This window comes from Asparagus officinalis, chromosome 3 (assembly GCF_001876935.1).
Source record: "Asparagus officinalis chromosome 3, Aspof.V1, whole genome shotgun sequence".
NCBI lineage: Eukaryota > Viridiplantae > Streptophyta > Magnoliopsida > Asparagales > Asparagaceae > Asparagus > Asparagus officinalis.
The window spans coordinates 111,484,711-111,512,385 of NC_033796.1; the positions used below are offsets into that span (position 1 = coordinate 111,484,711).

The 27,675-nt window shown below is 37.5% G+C and overlaps 1 protein-coding gene across 2 annotated transcripts in view; it reads left to right on the forward strand.

The window, feature by feature from the left end:
• The window catches only part of LOC109835764 (random slug protein 5-like), a 34,429-nt gene continuing 7,205 nt past the window's right edge, over positions 452 to 27,675 (forward strand). The window contains exons 1-5 of one of the 2 annotated variants that reach the window (XM_020403778.1): positions 452 to 830; positions 11,173 to 11,273; positions 11,423 to 11,599; positions 12,096 to 12,194; positions 12,573 to 12,815. In XM_020403778.1, coding sequence (XP_020259367.1) covers positions 11,205 to 11,273; positions 11,423 to 11,599; positions 12,096 to 12,194; positions 12,573 to 12,815 — 588 coding nt within the window. In that variant the 5' untranslated portion in view covers positions 452 to 830; positions 11,173 to 11,204. Of the gene's footprint in view, positions 831 to 11,170; positions 11,274 to 11,422; positions 11,600 to 12,095; positions 12,195 to 12,572; positions 12,816 to 27,675 lie in introns of those variants that run through there. The other variant, XM_020403779.1, reaches the window with a different exon arrangement.

Sequence of the window (27,675 nt, forward strand, 5' to 3'; positions counted from 1 at the left end):
TCTATTTATAGAGGCAGTCCCCTAGCCAAATGACTAAAATACCCTCAAAATTTGGTCGTTTTTTGACTGTTTTGGGGTATTTTGGTCAAACGATCACATTCGTGATTGTTGGCATCCCTTCCGAGTTTGGGCCCAGGCTCGTGGGTTTGGCTTGGGCCTGGCCGGGTCTGGTTCGGACACCGGTCAGGGCCTGGGTCTTGGCCCGAAATGGACAACCCTAATATTGCCATCTCGTCGAGTATATAAGAAAACTACATATATTCTGGACCATCAAGCCATCGTGAGTTAGATTTGACGATATCGCCTTCTAACTTAGTAACCTCCAGTGCATCAGACTCAGTATGACCCTTTTATCGTCTTTGTTTTCCCTTATTAGTGTCTCCAGCAGGACACCAAGAGCCTCCAATCAAGCTAAAACCGAACCAATGCTCACATGCCTCCGCGACGAAGCCGGTAGAACAGTTTCAAGATTATCTCCGATGACAATTCGGTCCTTCAATAAACATTCTACCATGAAACCGACAGCTGAGGATCATGGTCCCACTTGTCCATTGGCGTGAGACTTTGGGTCCCTGTCATCAGGGTGCCAATAAAAGGTGTATTCTAGAAACATATTATAACCGTCAAGGGGGCTTAACTGTCAGAATTAGTCAAACAAACCGCCCAATTGCCTGCTGGTCAGAGTTCAGATGCCCATGGCCTCCCTTTTCCCCCTAAGTCTCCTCTATAGCCAACTGCTCCTTTTCCCCCTCTTTGAATCCATTTTCTCTCTTCTTTGGAGCTCGACCCTCAATTTCCATCACCTCTCCCCTCCCGTTTCATCAATAAAGGTACTTCCTTTCCCTTCATTTGCCCAAATCTTTTCTCTTTTTCTTTTTTTTGTATATATTTAGTAAAATTTCTATCTGGGTTTGTTCTATTTGTTGATTATTGTGCATGTTATGGTTGGTTATTGTTGAATAGAGTAGTTGCATAATTTAAGCTGATGGGTTTGTGGGTAATGATCTTTTGTCGAAAAAGAAAGTTATTTGGTCCTGTTGAGGCGATTGCAGTGATTGGGTGACCATAACGTGGCAAATGGAGATCATCTTGGGTGCAGTGTTTTCTTATTGGTTTTTTGCTCACAACTTGTTTGTGGAAATGCCTGTTTTGGTTCAATTTGATTTTCTGTTTTCGTAGAGGAGTTTGTGGATTGTGACACTTGTAATATGGCAGTATTGAAGATAATATTGAGGTCCTAAAAGCATATTACTGAACATGACAATGGAATTTGGAATACGACCTGTCCATGAAAAAAGATGAGATTTTTTTCCCGCTCCCACAGGATTTGATAGTGGTGAGCTGATTCATGAAGTGCACAATATCTGCAAACTTAATCACAAGGAAAGTAGTGAACAAGAACAGAAAACTGTTGTGCGCAGCGGAAATTTCGGCAGCTCCTCTGGTGCTCGACTAGAGAGTATATCTCAACTAAATCCTTGTTTCACAAAGGAAACAAGAACCAAAAGTAAAATATCTTAACAAAGTGAAATATCAGCTCTTCCTCTCATCAGTTCTAGGACTAACTTGTCGAGGGAATCTAAACTCTCTATTACAAATCACAACACGAACAATCAATTTTAACGTGGTTCGGCAAGTTGTCTATGTCCACAGGGCAAGGAGGGAGGAGATCTACTATTAGAGAGAGAGTACAAATAGAGTTTACAATCACACAACTTAAACCTTCAAACAAAACTCTCAAATCTCTCACAAAAGGGATGCCAAAAAAACCCTCTCAAAACAGCACACAGGACTGCACATAACCCTTGCACAGCCGCCTGCTTCTTTACGTTTCCCCTGTTGCACGTCACTCTGCCTTTGCACGAAGCCAATGAAGAGACAACCGTAATTTTTCATCACCCTTTGCTCTTGCACACTACTGCACAAAACCCTAGGCATGAGTATTTATAGGTTGCAGTTCATGGGCCGCACCGCATCCGCACCCACGAACGAACAAATGTTCACGTGGGTAGGTGGACCTCACGTCGTTGCTTCTCACGCGGGTGGAAACGAAACCTCTCCGCGTTTACACTTGTGGCCCCCACACGCTTTCAAGAACGTGTCATTCGTTCGCAATTCTCTACCTCGGTGAAGTTTTCCCAAAACTGAGCCAACACCAACCATACCAAATGTCTTACTTGTTACGTCTAGTACGAAGTGAAACAATTTACGATAACGGACTCAATCCACAACAAGTCGAGAACACAAATAAGAATGCAAGTACTCTCTAAATGTCGGTATCAACCCATTAAATCGGCTGCATCATAAAGACTGCCTACATATCTTTTTGCTTAAGGAATCAAGTCTTCACATAGTTTACCCAATGACCTCCAAATGTCCTCAATCCAATAGAAGAGTTCGCAACCCTCCTCTAATATCATCAACTCTGCGGCTGATAGCACCTGTAATGATCTCAAAGTGTAATGAATCAAACACCTCCACCTGAGGTGAATCAATAGCCATATTCAAACTATATCTATCAGCTGTATTCGAATCAAAACCTAACTTATCATCTGTATCCAAAACCAATTGATCCCCAAACCGTGTCACTTCAGCTAGAATCCCAATCAATACAAAATGATCTGGAGTATGTGGAGTAGTCTCCACCCAATGTGAAGTAGCATCACTCTCCACCTGCTGTGATACCTCTATGATCTGTCCAAGACTTCACCTGTTAAGAGTCAATAGGCTCCCTCATCGAAGGCTCATCTAATGTGACATTACCAGACTAAATATCCAATTGAGTTTTACCTTCAATCACAGCAGTTGATAACTCTTTAATAAGATGACCCAAATATGTTAAAGCCTCAGTCCAGAAACTCTTCTGCAAACCATTGTTTGATAACAAACACCAACCCTCCTCCAGTAAGGCACGATTCTTAAAATTTATCACTCTATCTAGTTGTCCCAAGATTTTCTTTCCAGCAAAGTATCTTGAAATGCCGTGAGCTTGGCTCTAATACAGAAACATGTTCATCTTGTACCTCCCACCAAAATCAAAATAAAGTACCTTCACCTTTTTGTCTATCACACACTTCTTTAATCTGTTAGAGACTAATAGGATTTTATCCAAAGGGGATTTTGTTGTAACCCAAACACGCTTAGAACAACTACCAACAAAGAAAACCAAACATCTATTTCCTCCCAACGATGCCTCCTTGGAAGGCCCCAAATTTCCACATGAACCCCATGTGAAAGACCCTCCGTGCGGTGAATAGAGGTGCCAAATTTTACCTCGATCTTTTTGCTCACATCAAAGTGTTTACTGGATTTTAAATTGCAGGTCGATGCACCCATCTTCAAATCAAAAAAGGAATGATCAAGCCCCAAATATCACAGTCTAGTCGAATCAACAGAAGTTGCCAGTCCTCTACCTGTCACTGTATCTCCAATCAAATAGTACATGTTATTCCTCCTGATGCTCTTCATCACAATCAAAGAGTCTTTTACGATTTCGAGAACCATATCCTCAACACGAACCTTCAGACCCTCTCCAACCAAAGCTCCAATTAAGATCAAGTTCTTCCTCAAGAAAGGAACATATCTCACATCATATAACTCTCTAACAATCCTGTCAAACATCTTGATACGAATTCTTTCTATTCTAAGGATCTGACATGCACGGTTGTCTCCCATGTACACCACACCACTATCTAGTTTCTCAAAACTGGAGAATCATTCCCTTCTAGGACACACATGATAGCTCGCATCACTATCCAACATCCACTCGGATTCCTCCGAATAGCTACCCTTAGGACTGATAGAAAGCGAATAAATAAAAGTATCAGAAATATTACCATCCGATATAATGATGTTTGTTTTTGATGATGGTTGCTTCCCTTTCCCTTCTACTTATTCTTTATCCATTCGTCGAGCTTTGGATATTCTTTCTTCTAATGACCAGTCTTCTTACACCAAGCATACTGATCTTTTTTAACTGTAGGATGCCCTACTCTAGACTGTGACTTCTAATTTTTTCGGTTTGGATTCTTTCCTCTTACGACCAATACCTCCGCTACCGGCTCAACTGAAGCCTCCTTATCCTTCTTTCAAAACTGATAGTTTACAAGTACAGCGGTGATCTCACTATACGAAAGGGACGTCTTCCCATTAATTAGGGTAAGAACAAAGATCTCGTATTCTTCATCAGGTAAGGAACTCAACGACAGCAACGTCTTATCTTCATCTTCAATCATAACATCCACATTCGTTAAATCCGTAAGAAGTTTCGTGTAGTGATTCATGTGATCACTAATGGAGGTTCCCTTCTTTAATTGGAAGCGATAAAACCTCTTCAAATGCAAGCGATTTGTCATACTCTTGGTCAAATACTTGCTCTCAAGGGTCTCCCAAATCTTCTTTGCAGAAGTCTCATTCATCATATCATACTTCAAATCTTGTGTTAAACAAGATCTAATAACACCACACGCCGTTCGATTCATCTTCTTCCAAACATTCTCTTTAATATCATCTGGATTGCCATCCAACTCTAAAATGTCTTTCAAATTTTACGCGTTCAGCGTATTCAAAACATCGCATCGCCAAAGTCCAAAATTATTCGTGTCATTAAATTTCTTCATATCTATTTTTATAGAGTCGATATTCAAACTTTAAATGGTCTTCACACCAGAAGCACCACCCTCAACACCTTTTTTTCTGGCCATATTCCTCAACACACCAACCAATGCGGAACAAACTGAAGAATAGATCCAAACTTGAGAAAGATAGAGCTTTTATAAAAAAGATCCCACATTTAACTCCAATTAAAACCCTAGACGAGCTTTCAAAGCGATCTACTCCTCCAAATTGCCCAAACGTAGCCCGAGCTCTGATACCACTTGTTATGCGCAGCGAAAATTTTGACAGCACCTCTGGTGCTCGACTAGAAAGTAGATCTCAATTAAATCCCTGTTTCACAAAGGAAACAAGAATAGAAATCAAAATATCTCAATAAAATGAGATATCAGCTTTTTCTCTCATTAGTTCTAGGACTGACTTTTCGAGAGAACCTAAATTCTCTATTACAAATCACAGCACGAATAATTAATTTTAACGTGGTTCGACAAGTTATCTACGTCCACGGGGCAAGGAGAGGAGAGATCTACTATTAGAGGGACAGAGTACAAATAGGGTTTACAATCACACAACTTAAACCCTCAAACAAAACTCTCAAATCTCTCACAAAGGGGATGCCAAAAACCCTCTTAAAACAGCACAAAGGACTGAACAGAACCCTTGCACAGCCGCCTGCTTCTCTACGTTTCCCCTGTTGCACGCTGTCCTGCCTTTGCACGAAGCCAATAAAGAGACTGCCATAATTTTTCTTCACCCTCTGCTCTTGCACACTACTGCACAAAACCCTAGGCATGGGTATTTATAGGTTGTAGTTCGTGGCCGCACCGCATCCGCACCCACGAACTAACAAATGTTCATGTGGGTAGGTGGACCCCACGTCGTTACTTCTCACGCGGGCAAAAACGAAACCTCTCCACGTTCACACTTGTGGCCCCCACACGCTTTCAAGAACGCATCATTCGTTCACAAAAACAAGGATTTATATGATTTGTGGTGAAGCCCCCATGAAGCTATGGAAACAATATCATTCTCTTTTGTTATTTTGGGAAATATAGTGGTTTGCTCAATCGTCATTAACCGTCCTTAATCTCTTATATAAGACCAATCAGATTTGATTTATAAAGATTTGTTATTATAAAAAAGCGATTGAAATGGGTTTTATTAATGTAGAGAAGATAATAGTCTTTTTATCGGGTTGTGGATTCGTTATTCTTGTTTGGAAACCACTAGCAAGCAAGCTTAGTTATATTTATTTATAACCGTGTGACAACATCCAAAATGAGGTCTAAAGAAAAATCATTTGATTGGGATTCCATGTGAAAAATACTATTTGTAAATATGCATTGAAGTATATAACCCTCAGGATTGCATTCATGAACAGGATTCCTAGTAGTTTGGTCCCTTTGATTTTTAATGGATGATCAATAACCAACGGTATCCAAAATAATGTGCCTCCTCTTATTTGCGCTTGAATTTGGTGTTTGAGATTGTATAATTCAGTCATATAAACATCCGTACCTTCTCTCTCTGTTGAATGTGAGGAGATAAAGCATGTGGGGGCCACATACGCTGCAATTAAGAACGTGACAACACACTCAAGCCGTTCACGCGGTTTTCGTTGCGTGGGGACCACATATGCGGAGCAATTGAGAACGTGTGTCGTTCACGCGGGAATTCTCCCCCCTATAAATAGGAACCTAGTTCTCTCCTCGGTTTTTTGGTGCAAAACAGGGGGAGAAAGCAGGTTTGACGGCTGTGCGGGAGAAAAACGCAGAAGGAAGGGGAGAAAGTCGGTCGTCCTTTTAGAGTTTGAGCAGTCTTTTTTTAGGGTTTTGAGCATCTATTGGTGGAGAATTTTATGAGGGATTTGAGAGCTTGTTTGAGGGTTTAATTTGTGTGATTATAAACCCTATTTGTATTCTCTCTCTATAATACTAGATCTCTCCCCTCCTTACCCCGTGGACGTAGATAATGTCGAACCACGTAAAATTCGTTTGTCTCGCTGTTTGTGTGATTTATAATAGCTTATTTAGGTTCTCTTGACAGGTCAGTCCTAGAACAGATGAGAGAAAAAGCTGATATGCCACTTTATTGAGATATTTTACTTTAAGTTCTTGTTTCCTTAGTGAAACGGAAATTCCTATTGTGATCTTACTCTCTTGTTACGTCGAGGTGCTGTTGAGGTGCTGACGAAATTTTTGCTGAGCACAACAAGTGGTATCAGAGCCCGGATTTTAGATCTAGAGTTTTGGAATTAGATGGAGGGAGATTCTTGTGTGAAGCTTGGTTCTTAGAGTTCTAGACTTCGATTGAGATAGTATTGGGAGTTGTCGTTAGAGATTTCGCTTTCCTCGTGTGGACAGGAGATCTATTTGGAATCCGATCTAGGGTTCAGTTGGGTAATTCTTAATTTCTATCAAAGTTTGATTCTTTCTCTATAACTTGGAGTTAGTTTGTAATGAGAGAATGTGAAAGCAGTAAGAAGATGACGAGTACAGTTTAAGTTGGTTTTCAAAACACCAAAATTAGTATGGTAAAGTATGCGGTAAAATCAATTTTTGTTTGTGGATGAGCGACGTACAGGATTCGCTCAGCGCTCAGAACTTGGAGAAGACCATCATGGTCCATGAGAGACCACCAAAATATAAAGAGGCGATATGAGAAAAGATGAATAAGAATGCTTGTGGGGTGATCAGGTCCTGTTTGGAACAGGAGCTGAAGTATGATGTGATTAGGGTGACGTCTGCAATGAAGATGTGAGAAATTCTCAACAATAAGTACCTTACGAAGAGTGTTGAGAACCGGTTATTGTTGCTGTGTACGTTATTCAGATTTCAGATGTCCAGAGGCACCTCGCTTACGGTTCATGTGAACAACTATACGAAGTTGTTGTCGGACTTAGCGAATATTAATGAGAAGATTTCGGATGAGTACAATGTTATTATCTTATTGGGCTCCTTACTGGATGAGGAGTATAACACCTTTGTGCTCATTTTGTTCAACGAGAGATCTTCTATCAGCTATAGTAAAGTTACTAATGCATTGACGAATTATGATTTGAGGAGGAAAGACAATAAGATTTCTCGTGCTAGTACTTCAGGTGAGGCTTTGTCGACGAGAGGTAGAAACTCATATCCGAAAGGTGATAATAAAGGGAGGTCAAAGTCAAGAAGCCGTCACCAATTAGCAAAGAATCAATGCGTATTCTGTAAGGAGCAGAGACATTAGAAGAGAGACTGTCTGAAGCTCAAGGAGAAGAAGAATGACAAGAAAAAGGGCCCAAAGGCCAATGAGGTGAATATTACGAAAGACGATGATTCCGATGATTCGAGCTTTTCTCTATTGATTATTCCGGAGATGAACCACTTGGATGTATCAGATTGGATGCTTAATTCCGGTGCTACCTATCATGTGACCTCTAGGTGAGATTGGTTTGCATATTTTGAGAAGCTCGATGGGCGAGTTAGTCATGGGAAATGATCAGTCCTGTGGTATTTGTGGATAAGTACTGTGCGGATCCGGATGTATGATAGAGTAGTTCGTGAATTAAAAGAGGTGAGATTTGTTCCTCCGCTGAAGAAGAATCTTATCTCAGTTGGAGCTTTGGAGGCAAAGGGATTCAATGTGACATTTGAAAATGCTGCAGCGAAGGTTACTACGGGATCTTTGGTGGTGATGAAGGGAGTCCATAGTCGAAATTTAAACTATTTGAAGGGGCACCGAGATTGGCCAGGTTGCTTTAACTATTTCAGAGGCGGACATGAACATGCTTTATCATTATAGGTTAGGGCACACAGGCGAAAAGTCACTGCAGATGTTGTGCATGCAGGAGCTATTAAAGAGAACCAAGAATGGTAAAGTGGAGTTCTGTGAGCACTGTGTACTTGCAAAAAGATGAAGGTGAAGTTCGGAATAATCATTCATAGGATGAGGGGCATCCTAGACTACGTGCACACAGACGTTTAGGGTCCCACTAAAACTGCATCACTTGATGGTCGACATTGGTTCGTCACGTTCGTAGATGACTATTCTAGACGTTGTTGGGTGTACATTATGAAGCATAAGAATGAATTCCTAGATTTGTTTGTGGAGTGAAAGAAGAGATTGGAACTGCAGACTAAGAGAAAGATCAAGACGTTACGATCCGACAACGGTGGTGAATATACATCAGACCATTTTCAGCAGCTATGTCGAGACAAAGGCATAGAGAGATACTTCATAGTTAGTCATACACCGTAGCAAAATAGGGTGATAGTGAGGTTAAATTAGTCTTTGTTGGATAAGATCCGATGTTTGTCAGCGTATAATGGTTTGGAGAAGATTTTTGGGCTGATGCACTTTCATATGCGAGCCACCTCATTAACATGCTGCCTTCATCTGCGATTAAGGGAAAAACCCCTATGGAGAAGTGATTATCATGTGAGAACAGATAAATTGAAACCTCGAGCTAGGAAGACCATATTTGTAGGATTCAAGCGTGGTATCAAAAGATACAAGCTATGGGATCCGGTTAATAGAAAGATTATGCTGAGTAGGGACGTCACATTCGATGAGATTTCTATCTTAAAACTTCTCAGTTCTAATCAGGTGGAGAGCGATCCGAATCCCGATAGAGGAGATATCGCAGGTAGTGAAGATCATTATAAAGACTTGTTGCACATTCGTGATTGTTGAGGTCATTAGCGGCCATTTGGGTGAACTACGTGAAGGTTTGATTCCTTGAGTAAGAGGATACGTAGGCTGTCATTTATGATGTAGCTGATTTGGTGAGTAGATACCGACGTTTGTAGTTTGTTCGCATTCTCATTTGGGTTTCTGACTTGTTATGGATTGAGTTCGTTGTCGTGAATTGTTTCACTTCGTACTGGACACAACAAGTGGGACATTTGGTTGCTTTGGTATCGGTTCAGTTTTGGAAAAACTTCGCCGATGTGGAGAATTGTAAGCAGATAAAGCATGTGGGGGCCACATTCGCTGCAATTGAGAACGTGGCCACACCCAAGTCGTTCACGCGGTTTTCGTCGTGTGGGGACCACATATGCGGAGCAATTGAGAACGTGTGTCTGTTCACGCGGTTTTTATTGGGGGCCACACCGAGAATTCTCTCCCCCTATAAATAGGAACCTAGTTCTCTCGGTTTTTCGGTGCAAAACAAGGGGAGAAAGCAGGTTTTGGCGGCTGTGTGGGAGAAAAACGCAGAAGGAAGGGGAGAAAGTCGGTCGTCCTTTTAGAGTTTGAGCAGTCATTTTTTAGGTTTTTGAGCATTCATTGGTGGAGAATTTTGTGAGGGATTTGAGAGCTTGTTTGAGGGTTTAATTTGTGTGATTGTAAACCCTATTTGTATTCTCTCTCTCTAATAGTAGATCTCCCACCTCCTTGCCCCGTAGACGTAGGCAATTTGTCGAACCACGTAAAATTCGTTTGTCTCGTTGTTTGTGTGATTTGTAATAGCTTATTTTAGGTTCCCTCGACAGGTCAGTCCTAGAATTAATGAGAGGAAGAGCTGATATCCCACTTTGTTGAGATATTCCTAGAATTAATGAGAGGAAGAGCTGATATCCCACTTTGTTGAGATATTTTGCTTTTGGTTTTTATTTCCTTGGTGAAACGAGAATTCCTATTGTGATCTTACTCTCTTGTTGCGCCGAGGTGCTGTCGAAATTTTCGCTGAGCACAACATTGAATTCAGTTTATCAAAGAAAGCCTAGTCTAGAAAGAAGGAACCTGCAAAGAGGCAGCTCGGAGAATTCCCTGTGTATCAGTGGTAGGGCATCTTGATGTTACTTGTCACTTTCTCACTGTCACTTGAGAGAATCACAACAAATTCGTTTTATGTTATCTAAGTGTTGTATTTCAATGATGAGTTTATTCGCATACAATGCCATCTTTCTTACGATATGTGAGACATTCTTTTTCCTGAACACATTTCAAAAACTACGTGATTAAGGTGTTGACTGTTTGACTGCATTTTATAACAAGCCTTTTTATTATCATATTGTTCCCTGGCATAGAGAAATTAACCAAGATTCATCAAGAATCAGTCATAAACGTCTTATACGCATTGTTTATTTTGATTTGAGAGCTTTATTCCGTGAAGTCCCTGCCACTGAATCGAGAGTCCAAAGTTGTGTTTGGGGTTATAATTTTATATTCTAACATGCCCCACATGTTGAGTGTCCTTTTTATGGGCTGAATACTGGTCTCACGCTCCTGGCCAAGTGTAGGAATTAGAACTGGGTTGCTTTGATACCATGTCAAAAGTCACTGCCACAACACCAGAACTCCGAAATTGTGGTGAGAATTGAGGGTTATAATTTTATTTTCGAAGTTGTTCCATTAGTGGCTCTCTGATATTGGAGAAGATTTAGTGACTGACGATGTAGGTCCCTGTTGGTTGTCATAGTCACTATTATAGTCAAGGAATTAGAACTCTAGAGATCTAAAGTTCACTTCATATGTTATATTTTCTTGCTTTAGCTTCCTAGTAGATCAATATTCAATTTGCAGTAACCATGTGTGACTTAACGCACCTTTTCCCTTTCAAACTTTCATTTCCAGATATTTTTGGGAGCTTATTGACTCAATCTGGGATGTCTCTAAGGAAATCAAAGTCTAATCATACTGATAAGACCATGTCCCTGGAAGAAGAGCAAGCGAAGGTAAGCTTAGTGATGCCAATTTAGACCATTCATCTTTGAATGATATATGCTTGAAGTTATATGTATTGTGTTTGCATGTAATTACTCACCTAAAAATGGTGAATTATGTCCTTTATCTTGGAAGTTTAGGGTTACTCCTTTCCTCTCAGATAAATGAAGTCCGAAATCTCATAACTCCATTGTCAGATAAGCTGCCAAACTTCTGCACAGATGCTTTAATATCAAGATTTCTACAAGCAAGAAATTGGAATAGTGAAAAAGCAAGCAAGATGTTGAAGGAAGCCCTGAAATGGAGGCTGGAATACAAACCAGAAGCAATTTGTTGGGTATGTCCCTGTACATTCTTATTTGACTAATATCAAGTTAGGAACAACTCATGAGAAAAAGATCAAAAGGGAGAAAAAGGAAAAGATTTTGGTAAAACATATAAATAGAAGAATATTTCGTCTATGTTTTGTAATTGTAATTTAATCCAGAAGAGCTACATAGAGGCTAAATTTTAAAAACTTATCTAAATTTATATATGTTATATGCATTTAATTCTTTAACAACTTGATCTTGTAAAATGCTAAGACAAATTCTCATAATATTCTCATTGCCTGCTTTGGCACAAAAAATAAATATCTTTACTGAGTCACTAGAATATATCATCTTTGCTGCATTGGTCGAGATTATGAAGAAGCTACAAAAAAGAACCTATATCTTTGCAAATTTGCGTATCTTTTGGCAATATGATGCTTTATTCATGATTTCAAGCGTTTTCGTGTTTTCTCTGTATCATTAAATCTATATGTGGTCCTGACTAAATAATTGAACCACTAGGAAGATATTGTTCATGAAGCGGAGACTGGAAAGATTTATAGGGCGGATTACTGTGACAAGTATGGAAGAACTGTTCTTGTTATGAGGCCAGGATTCCAGGTTAGCGTTACAACATTGAGTTATTTTGATATTAGTCCCTCAAATCTTCAATAATTCCATAGTAGCCTCCCAAATCTTTGAAATTGCTCATACGTAAAGCGTTGCAATTTGGTCCCTCAATGACCAAAATACGCTCAGCTACTGTTTTTTTTCAACACAAGGAGAAAACATAAAATAAGGGGTATTTTGGTAATTGAGAGACCAAATTGAAGACCCCTTAGGTTTTGAGTATCAGCAATTTCAAAGATTTGAAGGACTAATATGGAATTGTTGAATATTTGAGGGACTAATATTTAAATAACCCTACAATAATATAGAATCCTGGGGAGTCTGAGTCATGGTTCTAACTATTTATTTCACTATTTACACTGCGATCAGAATACCAACTCAACGAAAGGGCAAATAAAATACTTGGTTTATTGTATGGAAAATGCAATTTTAAATTTGGCAGCAGATCAGGAGCAGATGGTTTGGCTCATTGACTTCCAAGGTTGGACGATGGGTAGTGTTTCAGTGAAGGCGACTCGTGAGACCGCTCATGTTTTGCAGGACTATTACCCTGAAAGGCTTGCACTGGGAATCCTCTATAACCCTCCTAGGATCTTTGAATCCTTCTGGAAGGTATGAAGAAAGCTCCTCTTTCGTTGTTGTCATGCGTATTAGTGAAAATGTTTTGATGTTTTTATTTTGATAAATTGGATACAACTCTGAATATTATGACAACATTTAAGGCACATATATCTCTGGCATTCCTTTTGATGGCTAAAATTGTTCTTTTAAAGTTCCTTCCACTAACACCGAAACTCCGAAGTTTTGGTGGGGGTTGAGGGGTGTAGTTTGCAAATTGAGCTTCCTTATTTATGGGGTCAAAAATCTAGGGTCACTAATGGTATCCTTTTTCTAATTAACTTTTAAATGTGTGGCTAGTGGGATTTGGACATGAGTTACTTTGATACCTTTAGAAGGTCCCTTCCAAACTCCAAACCTACAGTGAGGGTTGAGAGTTATAGTTTTATATTCTAACATTCTCCAAGAAAAAGAAGAAAAATAAACATTAAAGTTTTAATATATGTAAAAATCTTTATGAGGATGTTTATGAATGTTGTACTTTTCAAGAACTGTAGTGCAGTTTTTCCTTCAGAAAACAATTAGCATAGAAGACAACAGTATGACCATGTTGTTTTTCGTTATTGCATATTTATTCTTACGTTATTTCTATAGTCTTATATCTGCAACGTGACTTCGAATTTTTTGATTTGTTCTAGTAGCATGTAATTATTGATTCTGAGTTTCTGACTGCTTTATTATATTTTATTTGGCAAGTAAGTCGTCCTTCAAAATTGAAGGACAAGCATACCCTTCAACCTCATAATTATGTAAAGCCATGCACTTGAGTTTTTTTTCAGTCTTTATTTCTCTTTCTTGTCTTGTTCTTTCTACATAGGTGTAGACAAAGGATTTGTTTCTTCATTTCCTTGTAATATATCCTATATTCCAAATTTACTAAGCTCAACTTTGAAATAGTTCAGAATTGTTGAACATCAAATTAGAAAGAGGAAGATTATTATAATCATTTGTTTATTACAAAGTTTGGCAATTGGGGCAAAAAGGATGGGGGAAAAACTAAGGCAAATAATTATTAAATTGGCTGTGACAGATTTTTGTCACACATGGGACAGAAAAGAACATATTTGTTTAGTATATTTGTACGACCTTGTTTGTACCAAATGAAAGTGATTTTTTCTTTTGTCTTTCTCTCTTTCTGAAGACTAAAGAGGCTGTGGACTGGTGCAGACATGAAGGTACACTGGTAGGGATGTCAAATGGGTGGTTTTGGTTGGGTTTGGTTGGGTCATAAATGGGTGGTCATATTTATGACCACTTAACCATTTATGACCCATTTAGCAAACATTTGCTAAATGGGTCGGTTCTCAACCACCCATTTACTAAATGGGTGGTTCATGGGTGACCCAATAACCCATTTAGTTACGATACTTTTATATATATGTAAATTTTAGGTATCTACTTACAAACTTTCAGAGGGTTTTCTGTAAACTTGCAGGGGATTTTTGGTAAATTTTTAGGGGGGGTTCTATAAACTTTCAAGGGTGTTCTACAAACTTGCAGGGGTTTTTTGGTAAACTTTCACCAACAGTAAAATCAGTATTAATATTGCTAATAAAATAACTATCGTACCAGCACAATCACCAACTTTTAAATCGCTAAAAATCAGTATTAATATTGCTAATAAAATAACTATCGTACCAGCACAATCACCAACTTTTAAATCGCTAACAATACTCGGTAGATAATACTTTTCCAACCTGAAACCCAATTTCACAGGCGGAAGCACAGGCAGACAAATTATCAACGGAAAAACATCAACCTCAAAAGCTTCCACAGTTTAAAAAAAGACGTTCTACATATAACGAAAATCAAAATGTGAAGTACTAAGATCCCAAGTTTTATACACAACATTACGACTAGTAAACATTATATAGATCAACATATGCTGAAAGAGATTGGTCTTTTTAGTCCATTGTCTATCAAACAATAACCACTACAAGATAAGTTAAATGATGATTTGTAATCGTCCAAGGTGCTACTACAATGTATCAAACAATAACCACTACAAGATAAGTTAAAACTGGATGAGAGTGAAAGAGGCGGTTGATCTTAGACTTTTCTTAAACTACCGATCGTTCTCAAACTCATGTACATGATCCAAAAGTAGTTTGATGTCATCTCTTCGCTCTTGTTGCAGGCAAAGAACGGCGAGTACTGCAAACAGAATATGAAAGATAGTTGGTCAAAAATAGAGAACATAAGCAGTAAGGCAATGCACAAGGAGCACAGAATACATACCAAAACCAATTACTGCAAGTATAAGCATCACTGTTGCTACCACAATCAACACACACCTCCTATATAAGTAGACAAAGTCATTAGTGCAATGACAGAACAAAGCCAGATCAAAAAATAACAAGGTATAGAGCCATACACTGTATCAATAACACTTCTAATCTTTTCTGAACTTTCATTTGTTTTGTCTGATAGGGTATTAGCCGCATTATTCAAATCTATGTTCAGCTTGTCAATTTCATTTTGAACATCAGATGGAAGGTAAACCTCTTCCACATTTATTGTCTTTGCAAAGGACAGAAAATCTGTAGCTCTACAAATCTATGTTCAGCTTGTCAATTTCATTATTCAAATCTATGTTCAGCTTGTCAATTTTATTTTGAACAGTGAAATCTGACTGATTGACAACAAAGCTTTGAGCTTCGGCAATAGGAAATGGAAATGCAACATATATGCAAATCAAGTGCACTACCAAAATGGAGAGGTATGCACACAAAAATTCGTAGAAACCTCATCTCTAGCTCTACAAAGCAGCGGTCAATAGTAGTACAATGCTTAAACATCAATAAAGATTAATACCTTAATAGATGACAAATCTTCTAACAAGCACTTCACCACCCTCCTTCAGATTCAAAATTTTGAATATCACTAAAATCATGCACACTTCACCACCCTCCTTCAGATTCAAAATTTTGAATATCACTAAAATCATGCACCAACAGATGTCCTTCAATATCTTCCAAAGCTGCATTTAGATCATAGGACACAACTATGTTAGTCTAATATAACACATGTACACCATAAATTTATAGAAGGTAACAAGAAAAAGTAAGCAATATAACACATGTACACCATAAATTTATAGAAGGTAACAAGAAAAAGTAAGCAACTTACAAGGAACCTCCTCTAACCAAGAACCAAGGCATATTTGAGCTTCGGCATTTTTCGGAAGAAGACGATTGCGGTACTTATCAAACACACGACCAGCTATGCTGAAAGCAAATTCAGAGGCCACTGAAGTAATAGGGATACTGAGTATATCACGAGCCATCATGGATAATTGAGGATGCTTCTTAGATTCTACTTTCCAATATTCAAGAACATTCGGTTTCTCATTTTTCTTCCAAGAAAGTATCTTTTCATCTAAATACTCTTCTAATTCAGACTTGGTCCTACTGGCTGAAACTACTTGGCTCTCAAACTGTTCAAACTCAAGCATCTCATCATCACGAACATCTCCAAAGGCCTCTTCCGAACTACTACCGGCCATGCATATATCATTTGATGCTCTCTCATATTCTTTGTAAAGAAGCTTTAACTTATCCAAGAGAGTCACCACATGAGTAGAACCAATACCCACTTTTTGAAAACAAAACTCCACATATTTCACCTTATAACGGGGGTCTAAGATGCATGCAAAGGACAAAATCTTGCTATAACACTTCCAATATTTATTAAACTTTTTCTCCATATCACTTGCCATAGATTTTATGTCTTCATCTTCACTTGTCATCTCTTCCTTTATGCATTTTTGTATCTTCCAAACCCCACCAAAATACAAGTTAGAAGTTAGGTATTTACTTCCAGAAAAAAGAGTGCACACTTCATAAAAAGGTTTTAAGAACTTTGCTATTTTTTCAGCCTTTACCCATTCTTCAGTTGATGGACAAAATGTAAAATTTGAATCGATTACCTTCAATTGCTCAAATGCCCGACGAAAAGGTAAAACGCTCTCCAACATTAAAAAGGTGGAATTCCATCTATTGGACACATCTTGTTGAATTTTCTTTGCACTAACTGAACAAGTTTGTTCGATACACTCTGCAAATTTTTTCTTCCTTCCAGGAGGACTCTTTACATATTTAATGCATTCTCTAAACTTGGATAAAGATTTATCAATTATTTTTAAACCATCTTGTACAACAAGATTTAAAATGTGAGCACAACATCGTACATGCAAAAATTCACCATTGGAGACAAAATGCTCCTTTAAAGCAGGATGGTCTTTCAAAATCTTCATAAAAGCATCATTATATGATGCATTATCCAATGTAACAGTGAAAATTCTTTTTTCGATGCCCCACTCCTTCAGTAAATGAAATAGCTTCTCTACTAAAATTGCCCCACTATATGGGGGTGAAACATGAGACAAAGCTAATATTTTGTTTTGCAAGATCCATTGCTCATCAATGTAATGTGCAGTAAGAGACATGTAGTAATCTGATGTTGAAGAGGTCCACAAGTCTGTAGTTAGACTGATTCTGCTAGGAACTAGCTTCAAAGTTTGTTTAAGAATTCTTTTTTCTTTCTGGTACAACTTAAGCAAGCTTTAGTGGTGTTCCTTGAGATATGCTTGACTTCAGGATTTAAAAATGTATGTAATTTGCGTATCCCTCGATGTTCCACAAAACAGAATGAATAACCATGCAATGCAATGACCCTAGCCAACATTTCTCTGTAATTATCTTGATCTAATGGCATGGTTTTCCACGATGAATTAACCTCATCTATATCTCGTTTTGGGCAAGAATGAATATGCCTCAACATATTTGTGGTACCATAACCACTAACATAAACTTGGTCACATTTCTTGCACTGAACTTTAGCTTTCCCATCACTATCAACAGGCAACTCAGTAAAATACTCCCAAGCTTTTGATTTTGCTCTTCTTTTACGTATAGATATAGTTTCATTACCAGTTTCACTACCATCATCGCATGCAGTAAATTCATTCAAAGACATAGTAGCTGAAACAAGAAAAATAACTTTTAAATATCAAAACAAATGTCAAAAGTTAATAAAATAGCTTCATATATATTAAATAACTACAATAAGAAAAGAACACTACCCAACAAAAGTGAAATCAACAATTTAGGAGATTACAATTGAACAATTTAGTAATTGCAACAATATTCGTATATTAAAGCGGCATTATTCGAAATGTTACTATATATTTTTTCTCGTTTATCGTTGAGTATAATAGGGAATAATCATAGTAAGATCACAGATGGCATTTGATCAAACTAGGGGTTCAAACTCAGGATAGAAGTTAGCAGATAAAGTTTGCTCTATAAGAGTGAATGCTCACAACTTAGACCAGAAAAGATAGCATTTAGCTTTAAAGGGATGTGCAAAGTAGAAAATACAATCTGGTCAAATTGACCAGAGAATAAATTGTCACGTTAAATAAAAAAGGCAAAGAAAATGCACTTTAGATGTCATTCAAAATGGACTACAGTTGATGAGAGACTTTCTTTTAGATCATACAGGAAAAAATCATTACTCAAAAGAGAACTATGCTAGAGCACAACATTAAGGGAAGGTTTTGTGAGAAAATGTAAAGAGAAAGCTCATGAACAACCTAGCATCCATATACTTTGTTGTGTCAACTACAAGACCAATCAAAGAGGACAGGGCAAAGAAATATTACTGCAAAAATAAACCATGTAAAAAAATGAGACTTTTGCAGATAAGATTGCAACCTATGAAAAAATTGTGATTCCATCTCAAAGAAACTATCAATTACACCATAATTTCATAAAACAACACAAACCCTAATTTCCCAATTCATCCTGAACCCTAATCAACCAAAACGAACCATAAACTTAACAATCGCTCAATCAATCACCGGAATCGTTCCTTATCAAACATTAAATCGCGTTTAGAAACAATTAGATCAAAAAGCAGAATCAAAACCTACCTACTTCGTCGTCGACGTACTCAAAGGCTTCGTCGTCTTCGTCGCCGATCACCGCCGTCGTCTTCTTCTTCGTCGTCGATCAGCCCTCGGTCGCCGATCTGCGGTGGTGCCACCGGGAAAATCCCGTAGAAGCTCGGAGAGACGAATCGCAGAGAGAGGGGAGCCGAGATCTTTAGGTTTTGGAGAGAGAGAATCGCAGAGAGAGGGGATAGGAAATTTCTATTTTGTTGGCTAAGTTTGGGTGGGTTATGGGTGGGTCAAGACCTGCCCATTTAATACCCATTTAACCACTATAGAAATAGTTACCCACCCAATTAAGTCCATTTAGCTAAATGGGTTGGTTTGGATGGGTTTTATATTGGATGGATCTAGGTGGGTTATTGGGTTTGGACCAGAATTGCCATCCCTATACACTGGAGAGAAATTTCACCACTGAATTATAGTGACTTTTTACTAGGTCTGGGGTGATTAGATGAGGTTAAATTTCACGAAAGAACCTTGAACATTTGGTATTTGGCACAAACCCCCCCAAACTTTATAAATCACGGAAACCACCCACCCGCACTTTCAAAATTATAGAAAATTCCCCTGAACAACTGAAGATTATCATTAAAAATTTTGTTGTGAAGAATAACAAGCCTAAACTACCCGTGTTGCTATCTACCTGCCCTAAGCTGAAAACTCTCTTTCAGTAAAATTATTAAAATGTCATGGGGCAAAACTATCCAAAACATGTCATGAATGGAGCACATAACAACTTAAACAATCTTCAGTAGCTGTACTTAATAAGACAAAGTCAAGGGGGTTTCCCCTCATCTGTAAACTTTGGGAGAATTTTGTACAAAATACCTCAAGCTCTAGGGTGGTTTTGAAAAATTTATCCTTAAAATAATGGTTATTACAGCAAAGAATACATGAAGAAGTTGATATTTAGGAGCGCGACATGATATTCTTCACTCCATATTTATGGAACTAGCAGGAAATCTAGTAGCCGTTGTTATATCAGGTTCTAGGCACATTTTTATGACAAAGAGGAAGAGTACATGCCATTTGTATAGTTTTCGTCAGGTTACTTTCTCTTTACTTCCTTTAGATCCGCAGGAGAAATATATCTGATTTACTGGGATGGTGTCTTGCACTCCCTTGAGCACCTGGTTTGGCTTCATGTTGATGGATTTTGTGCTGAGTTATAATCTATTGGATTCCGACAAAGCCTTGTTGGAATTGGGCCATCTGACTTGGGGATAATAAATTAGTGTGGGCTACGAATACATACATACATACATATATACATACATACATATGTGCGTGCGCGTGTTTGTGTTTGTATGTTTGTATATGTGCGCACACACACATATATGTATGTATGTATGTATCTTTATACACACACACACATAGATATATATAGAGAGAGAAATGGAGAAACTTGATTCCAAGCTTCTCCATTGAACTTGGTAGTGATATGGACTGATCTGGTTTCTACATCTATTTTCGAGTAGGTGAAAAGTGGTTGAGCTACTTTTGCAAAAAAACCTCTTTTTTTCCTCATATGAACAAGCCTGGCCTATTGTACTCTCTCTCCTCATCTCAATCTGAAAATCTCTCTCCTGGTCGCCAAGGCGTGGTCGCGATGGCGGGGGTCGCGGTCAAGGAGGCTGAGTCGGGGTTGGAAGGGAGAGGCTGGGGGAGAGAGAGAGGAGAGAGATTTTCAGATTAAGATGAGGAGAGGTTGGGTTGGAAGGCGAGGGTGACGGATTTGTCGCGCAGTGGCGGTTGGAACAGGAGAAGAAGGTGGCGATCACGATCCAAGTTTGGAAGGGAGAGGATGGAGGAGAGAGAGAGGAGAGAGATTTTCAAAATGAGATGATGAGAGACTGGGTCGGGTTTGGAAGGGAGAGGTTGGGGGAGAGAGAGGAGAGAGATTTTTAGATTGAGATGAGGAGAGAGAGTATAGTAGGCTAGGCTTGTTCATATGAGAAAAATATTTTTTTTTTTTGCAAAAGTACCTCAACCATTTTTCTACTTGAAAATAGATGTAGGGACCAGATCAATCCATATCACTATCAAGTTTAATGGAGAACATTTTTCTCATATATATATACTAGTATTTAGACCCGTGCAAAGCACAGTTTCTAAAATATTTTCTGCAAATATTGAACATGTTACCAAAATAAATTATTCTACTTTAGATATGAAGTATAGGGGTAGAAATGAACCAAATAATTAACAAACAATTCAGTTATTATTCGTCCATATATTCGCAGAAGTTTGTTTCGATAGTTTATTTAGCACTAAACAAATAATTTTTAGTATTCTATGTGCAATTAATTCTTTAAATAATCTCCCATAAGTCTGTGAAAGACTTTCAATATCAAAACTTTACGTATTTATAAATCAAACAGAGCCAGAAGAACAAACACATAATACCATATAATTCTTCTCATGCATTAACTTTCAGAATATGGTGCACGCCTAAAAACGGATTCTTTTCCCCCAATGTATCTGTTGTAGTATCGTAAAAAATAGCAGAGATAGGATGCTCAGTCCATACCCACAAATGTAAGGTGTTTGTATCTCGTGCTTGAGATTTATGAACATGAATCTTGAGAGAAAAAATAATTGTCAAAACTCAGGAATGTAAATGACATCTTTAGGCTCACTGGTACATTAATGCAAGCATAGCTCAATTGGATATCAAGACCATATGTTTCCTTCAACTTAGAAAGATCCTCGTTCACTTTATCATGGTCCATTAGATGCATCATACCTAGCAATCAGAAATAGTTGAGATATTAACAAATTTTTTTGTCTTACTTTCCATCTAATATTAGTTTCTACATTGAGAGTTTCTACTGATAATAGGATTTCAAGAAGGGAAATTTCTAATATACTATGCATGAAGATCATTAATATATCCACTGAAATAAAAACCACCTTCATCAAATTAATGACTTCCTTCAATAACAGAGATGAAACTATGTTCCTAAAAACAAACTCAGAAAGCAGATATTCCACGTTGAAAATTGTTCGTATATCTATATGACAAAATATATATCAGTAAAAAGTGTTGTCCTTGGTTGAATTTTACGAACATCCTCCAAAGTCTGATAGAGAAAAGAATGACAATGGAAATTTTTTAATTATATTCAATCAATTGAGCAAGAAAATACAAATAGTAAAGGGATTAACCCGTGGGAGTCCAAAATGTGTTGATGAAGAACGATTAGGTCGCAGTGCGACCTGAAGATATTTTAAGATAATAAGCACTGTAAGTATTAACAGAAAAACTAAATGCATGTATATCTAATACCATCCCTTGAATCAAACTTCTGAAGCAAAAAGCTTAGAGCACCATTATAAAGAGTTCACAATCTTTGAGGAGCACATAAGTTTCTTCTGGTATATCACTAACATCACTGCATAGATGAATACATTCAGCCAGACAATAATGTTGCATAAAATAAATTGGTACAATAGAGGTCGATAATTGAATTACCTAATATAGCATATTTTACCAAACCGAAAACCAAGAGAACGGTAACTTTTGCCATGCCAAACAGGCAGAGGAGTTATCTGTAATAGTAACATGCACTGACATTAGAAATAAAATGGATTACGAATCAGTTGAAATGAAATAAAGAAAAAACCAACATGTTGCATGATGCATCTTGGATAGCATATTTGATTGAATTAGAAACAATAATTAGCATTCAAAGCATAAGAAAGAATCCAAGAGAAGCATCTTAAAGAGATTTTCACAACTTGATGTATATATATAGTATTTAGACCCGTGCAAAGCACAATTTCTAAAAGGTTTTCACAACTTGATTGTAGCCATTGATATTAACCAAGGGCTCTTTGTGATATTATCCAATATGTTTTGACTCAAATTAATTGTTCCATGTAATAGTATTAAATAATGGCTTTTATTAATAAAAAAAGATTCATAACTTGTAGATCCCGTAGAAGGGAAAAAATAACCAGATAAAAACACATAAATCCCCTTGGAAATCAACTATATATTAGAAGCATGGAATTCAACACACCAAAATTGGGCAAAAGCAGCCATATTGAGCTCGGTTTAGATAATCATCCTTATAGTCACCATAAAAGAGGAAACACTTACTCTAAACATGAGCATCATTAAGAGCTACCCGCAGAGAAGAAACATACCTCCACCAAACTGGATAGAATCATATCCGTTTCTGCGTAGTACTGAACACAACTATACTATCTAAAAGATGTACTATAAATTAAAAATTACAAAATCTCATATGGACTCTTTTACTCTCACATGGACTCACTTATTTCAAATTCTCTTCAACATTATCATGATAATAATCCTTCAACTTTGGCTCTTAAAAGAAATTTACATCACCAATCTAATTTATATTAAACCATATAAAATTTGTATTATGACCTACAAAGGGCTTTATATTTTTACTAAACTACATAAAATTTATTTTGCTCAAATCAGCTACCTAAATGCAATTCCACAATCTAATCACTAATCAATGAACCAAAGAGCTATATTTAATAAAATTAAACTATAAATATATAGTCATTTAAGAATTAATTAAAGGAGAAGTAATCATAATACACTGGTAAGTTTGAAAACCAAGAAATAGCTAGCAAAAAAGTATAAAGATAAAGAGGCCCAATAAAAAAATTATAGTCGAAATCCTTAAATGACGAATCAAACACTGATCAAAATCAAACATGAATAGAAAAAAATTGATCTAAATCAAACATGAACAACAAAAATAAGCCCTAGAAAAGTATCTGACCGCATGGGGTTCAAATCTTATCGCTAGCAAGTTTTTCTCGTTTGTACGGTCTGATTGAATCAAATCATATAACCACATCAATATGATTTCCCTAAATCTAAAATAAAATCTCAACAAATCAACATATCACAACTTTAAGAGGAAATCTTTAGATATGAAAAAACTAAAAGGCTACCTATAGTAGTCATCACATCTTGATTTTCTCGACGACAATGCCTGATCATAGCCAGCTCATCCCTACAATAAAACTATAATTAGCGCATGGTGGTTGATCAAAGAGCCAACTACAGAAAAGGAGGACTGAGACAATTCCCGGCGGTCTAGGATTAGGGTTAGTGCTTGATTTCAAAATCCAATAAGCATCAGACTTCTTTAGTTCTCAAATTGGACTTACCAACTGGATATTGTTGCTGCAGTCGGGGATTTTGGGGGTGTCTTCGTCTTCGTCGCGCGAAACGTCATCAGCCGTAGCAGCGGCGACGAGGAAGAGGAGAGCGAGGCACAGGAGAGGAGAGGGGCGAGTGTCCATGCCGCGAGAGATCTCCGCTCCCCGGTACTAAAACCCTAGGAAAACACCCTAATTTTGACGCAAGATTGATTTTGATTTTGATTTTGGAGAAGAAAGAGAAATAAAGAGAGAAAGAGGGGAGTTTGATGTGGGCGAAGAAGACCGAGCCTTAACGTTATACCATGAAAAAACGTGGAGTATTTTAGGTGGGGGAAGTTATTATAATGGGATGTTAGAGAGGAGAGTACTGGGTGTAGTTATGAAAAAACGTGGGTATATTTTTTAGGTGGTTATTTTACAATTCATCAGAATTTTTTTGTTGTTCTTGTAGGTTATCTAAAAATCATAGATAGCTAATCCCCCATCAAACACCAATAATGAAAGTTACAATCAAGGTTATCGATAGCGAATAGCGTCACGTAGCGGTGAGGCATCGCTAAGGCTATTTCAGGCTATTACGGCAAAATAGTGATAAAAAGCATAAAGTCAAATAGCGATCTAATTTAGATATGTATAAATACTAAAAAAATAAAAATTAAAGAAAAATCTAAAAAATCTAAAAGTACATATTGGATGATTTAAAAAGATCCTAAACATGAAATAGATATGTAACCATCACGTATTACCGAAGATGACTGGAGAAGTCAAAAAGTCGACGTCTTCGAGAAGAAGAGCTTAACGATGATAGGACTGCCCTAAGAGAAGCTCACGGTGAAGGAGGTGAGAGAAAGTATCAAGGTAGGTATCAGAGACTATGAGAGGTGGTGGGAGTATGCTGAAAATCATAGGAGACGGTGGAATGCAATGGTCAAGGGCTGAGTTTAATTTTAAAAAAATAAGCCTTAAATCGCTTTTAAATAGTAGTCAAAAAGCAACTTTCGAATGCAATCACTCACTATTTACCGTTATGACACACTATTAATCGCTTTTACGAACAGACATATTCCGTAATATGTCACCGTTATTGCGCGATAGCGTAGTGGGCGATAGCGTCGCGAAAAAGGACCGCTAACGCTATTAACATCACTATTACGAGGCTATTTACCGCTATTTATAACAGTGGTTATAATTTAACGGCTTTCAGAAGGCTATAATTTGAAGACTTTTACGTAGATCGATAAATGTTATAATCTGATGACCTTCGTAATAATTGATGAAAGCTCTAATCAACAACCTTCACAATTAATATCGGGAGTTACAATCTGACGACTCTCATATTTTTAAGGAGCCAAGAAGAATATTACAAGATGATAATCTTTACAATGCTCTAGCAAAGAATACCACAAATTGATGGTCTCTTCACATCAAAACAGAGGTCAGGCCTGCGTTTTAACATCAAAACGCAGAGGTCCTCCCTGCGTTACAACATAATAAAACGCAGAGGTCCTCACTGTGTTGCAACATCCAAACGCAGACTTCATTGTTGCGTTTTCAGCCTAAAACGCAGAACCCAACTCTGTGTTCCAGATCCAAATGCATAGTTCATTCATGCGTCTCAAATTCAAAATGCAGAGCGACCTGTGCGTTCTCAGCCGCTAAAGCATGCCCAACTCTACGTTTTAGTTCTAAAACGCAGAGTTCGGGCCTAGAACGTTATTTTCGGCGTTTGACTCGTTCAAACACGAGCTAAACGGTTCCAAAACCGTTTCTCACGATTTGAGGGGATTACAAGCCCACTTAGGAGTGAATTAAGGGGATGATTACACCCCTTAATCCCCTATAAATACCTCAAAACTCAGAAGAGTTCGGGATGATCTTTTTTGGGCAGATCAAGATCGGAGGCCATGGAGCGGCTTCTGGCATAAAATCGTAAAGGGGGAGATCGACGTTCATCCTTCAGCGACGTTCAATAACAGGGAGCTTTCAACCTTGGCTATTAACCGGTTTTTGGTTCAAATCAACTCTTTTTCAAGAGTTTAAACTCGCTCTGAGTTATCAACTCTTTCAGAGTTTCAAACTTGCCACGCAAGTTATCCTCGATATTAATAAAGAGGAATCAACTGTGTTCTAGTGAAACAAGACGGTCGGATAGTTAACGAGAAGTAAACTCGATACGAACGTCGAGGGAGGCATCTCATCGCCACCGTGAAGAACCCAGAATTAAATAAAAGGGAAGATTTCCGCCGATCTTCTTCTCTTTTATAATTGAAAATTCAAATTGTAATCAGTTAGAGATTGAGAGAGTTGTAAATATTCTTTTTCTAAGCAGTTAGAAAGAATAATCAAATTCAATTCTTTTATTTTCTTATTACAAATTTTCCAACAAACAGTTCTCCTTTAGTAATAAAGAAGTAGATATATCTGTGTGTGTGTGCGTGTGCGTGTGCGTGTGAATATGTGTGTGCGTGCGTGTGCATGTGCGCGCGTGTCTGTATGTATGTATATATATATATGTGTATGTATGTATGTATATGTATGTATGTATATATATGTATGTATATACATGTATGTATGTATGTGTGTGTACGTATATGTATGTATGTATGTATGTATATATGTATGTATATACGTATGTATGTATATATGTATGTGTATATATATATGTATGTATGTCTGTATATGTGTGTGTGTGAGTATGTGTGTGTGTGTCCCTCTCTCTCTCTCTCTCTCTCTCTCTATATATATATATATATATATATATATATATGAGATTAATGAGTATCCTTGATACCTTGTGTCCTACCTTTTACGAATTTATTGTGTCCTATATATGCCTGTATCCACACCCGCACCCGTACCTGTGCAATATAAGGTGAGAAAGAGGTGATTCAGACTGTTCTCACATACTTGGATTGAGATGTCTGAAATAAGATAATGATGAGGGGATTACAGATCTGGGAAAAAGTGTTAATATTGTTCAGCTTTATTAGTGTGGATCTATCATGTTGGTGTCTTGTGGAGTAGACTGAAACGATATTCTCTACCTCATTTACTTAATGTTACTTCTCTTAGTTTTTCTGTTTATCTTGTATAGTTACGGTTGAACTTAATGTTACTAGGATTGAAGAGACTCACCATCCCCAATATGACCAATGTCAAAATTTGTTATATGACAATTATAAATAGTTTTCTTTTTGATGTCAGTTACTATGCTACAGAAACTTGTGGATGAAGGAAATTAGTAGCTTCCTTGAAGAATTAAAGCTTCGTAAAATTTGTGTGCAAATTATTTCAGCAGAAAAGGATAGATACAAATACATGGACAAATAACATACAACAATTCCTAATGTACATGTAAATTGCAATGGCAAAAAGGAAGTTTCTCCTGATGTATTCTAACAGCTCTAGGAAAAAAGTGCCCATATTACATAGCTTCTTAGTTAAAATTTAAGCCATGGGTTTATTTGCTCTTGACTATCCAAAACTTTACCCCATTCTTAACTCTGATACCCTTAAACAAAATTTGCCCAAAAATAACCCAAAGTTTAACAAAATTTAACTTGGGTAACCGGTTAATCGATATAACCGAAGGAGACTGCAAAGAGAAATTTTGCTTCCAACTCTTGTAGCTTAGCTTTTATGTTAGGACGTAAACCTTCATTCCACTTGCTAGCAACAATTTTTTTGGTCTGGAATCTATTCAAATCAAGCCTCCTCATTACCTCAAGCATTGTGATGATAGGT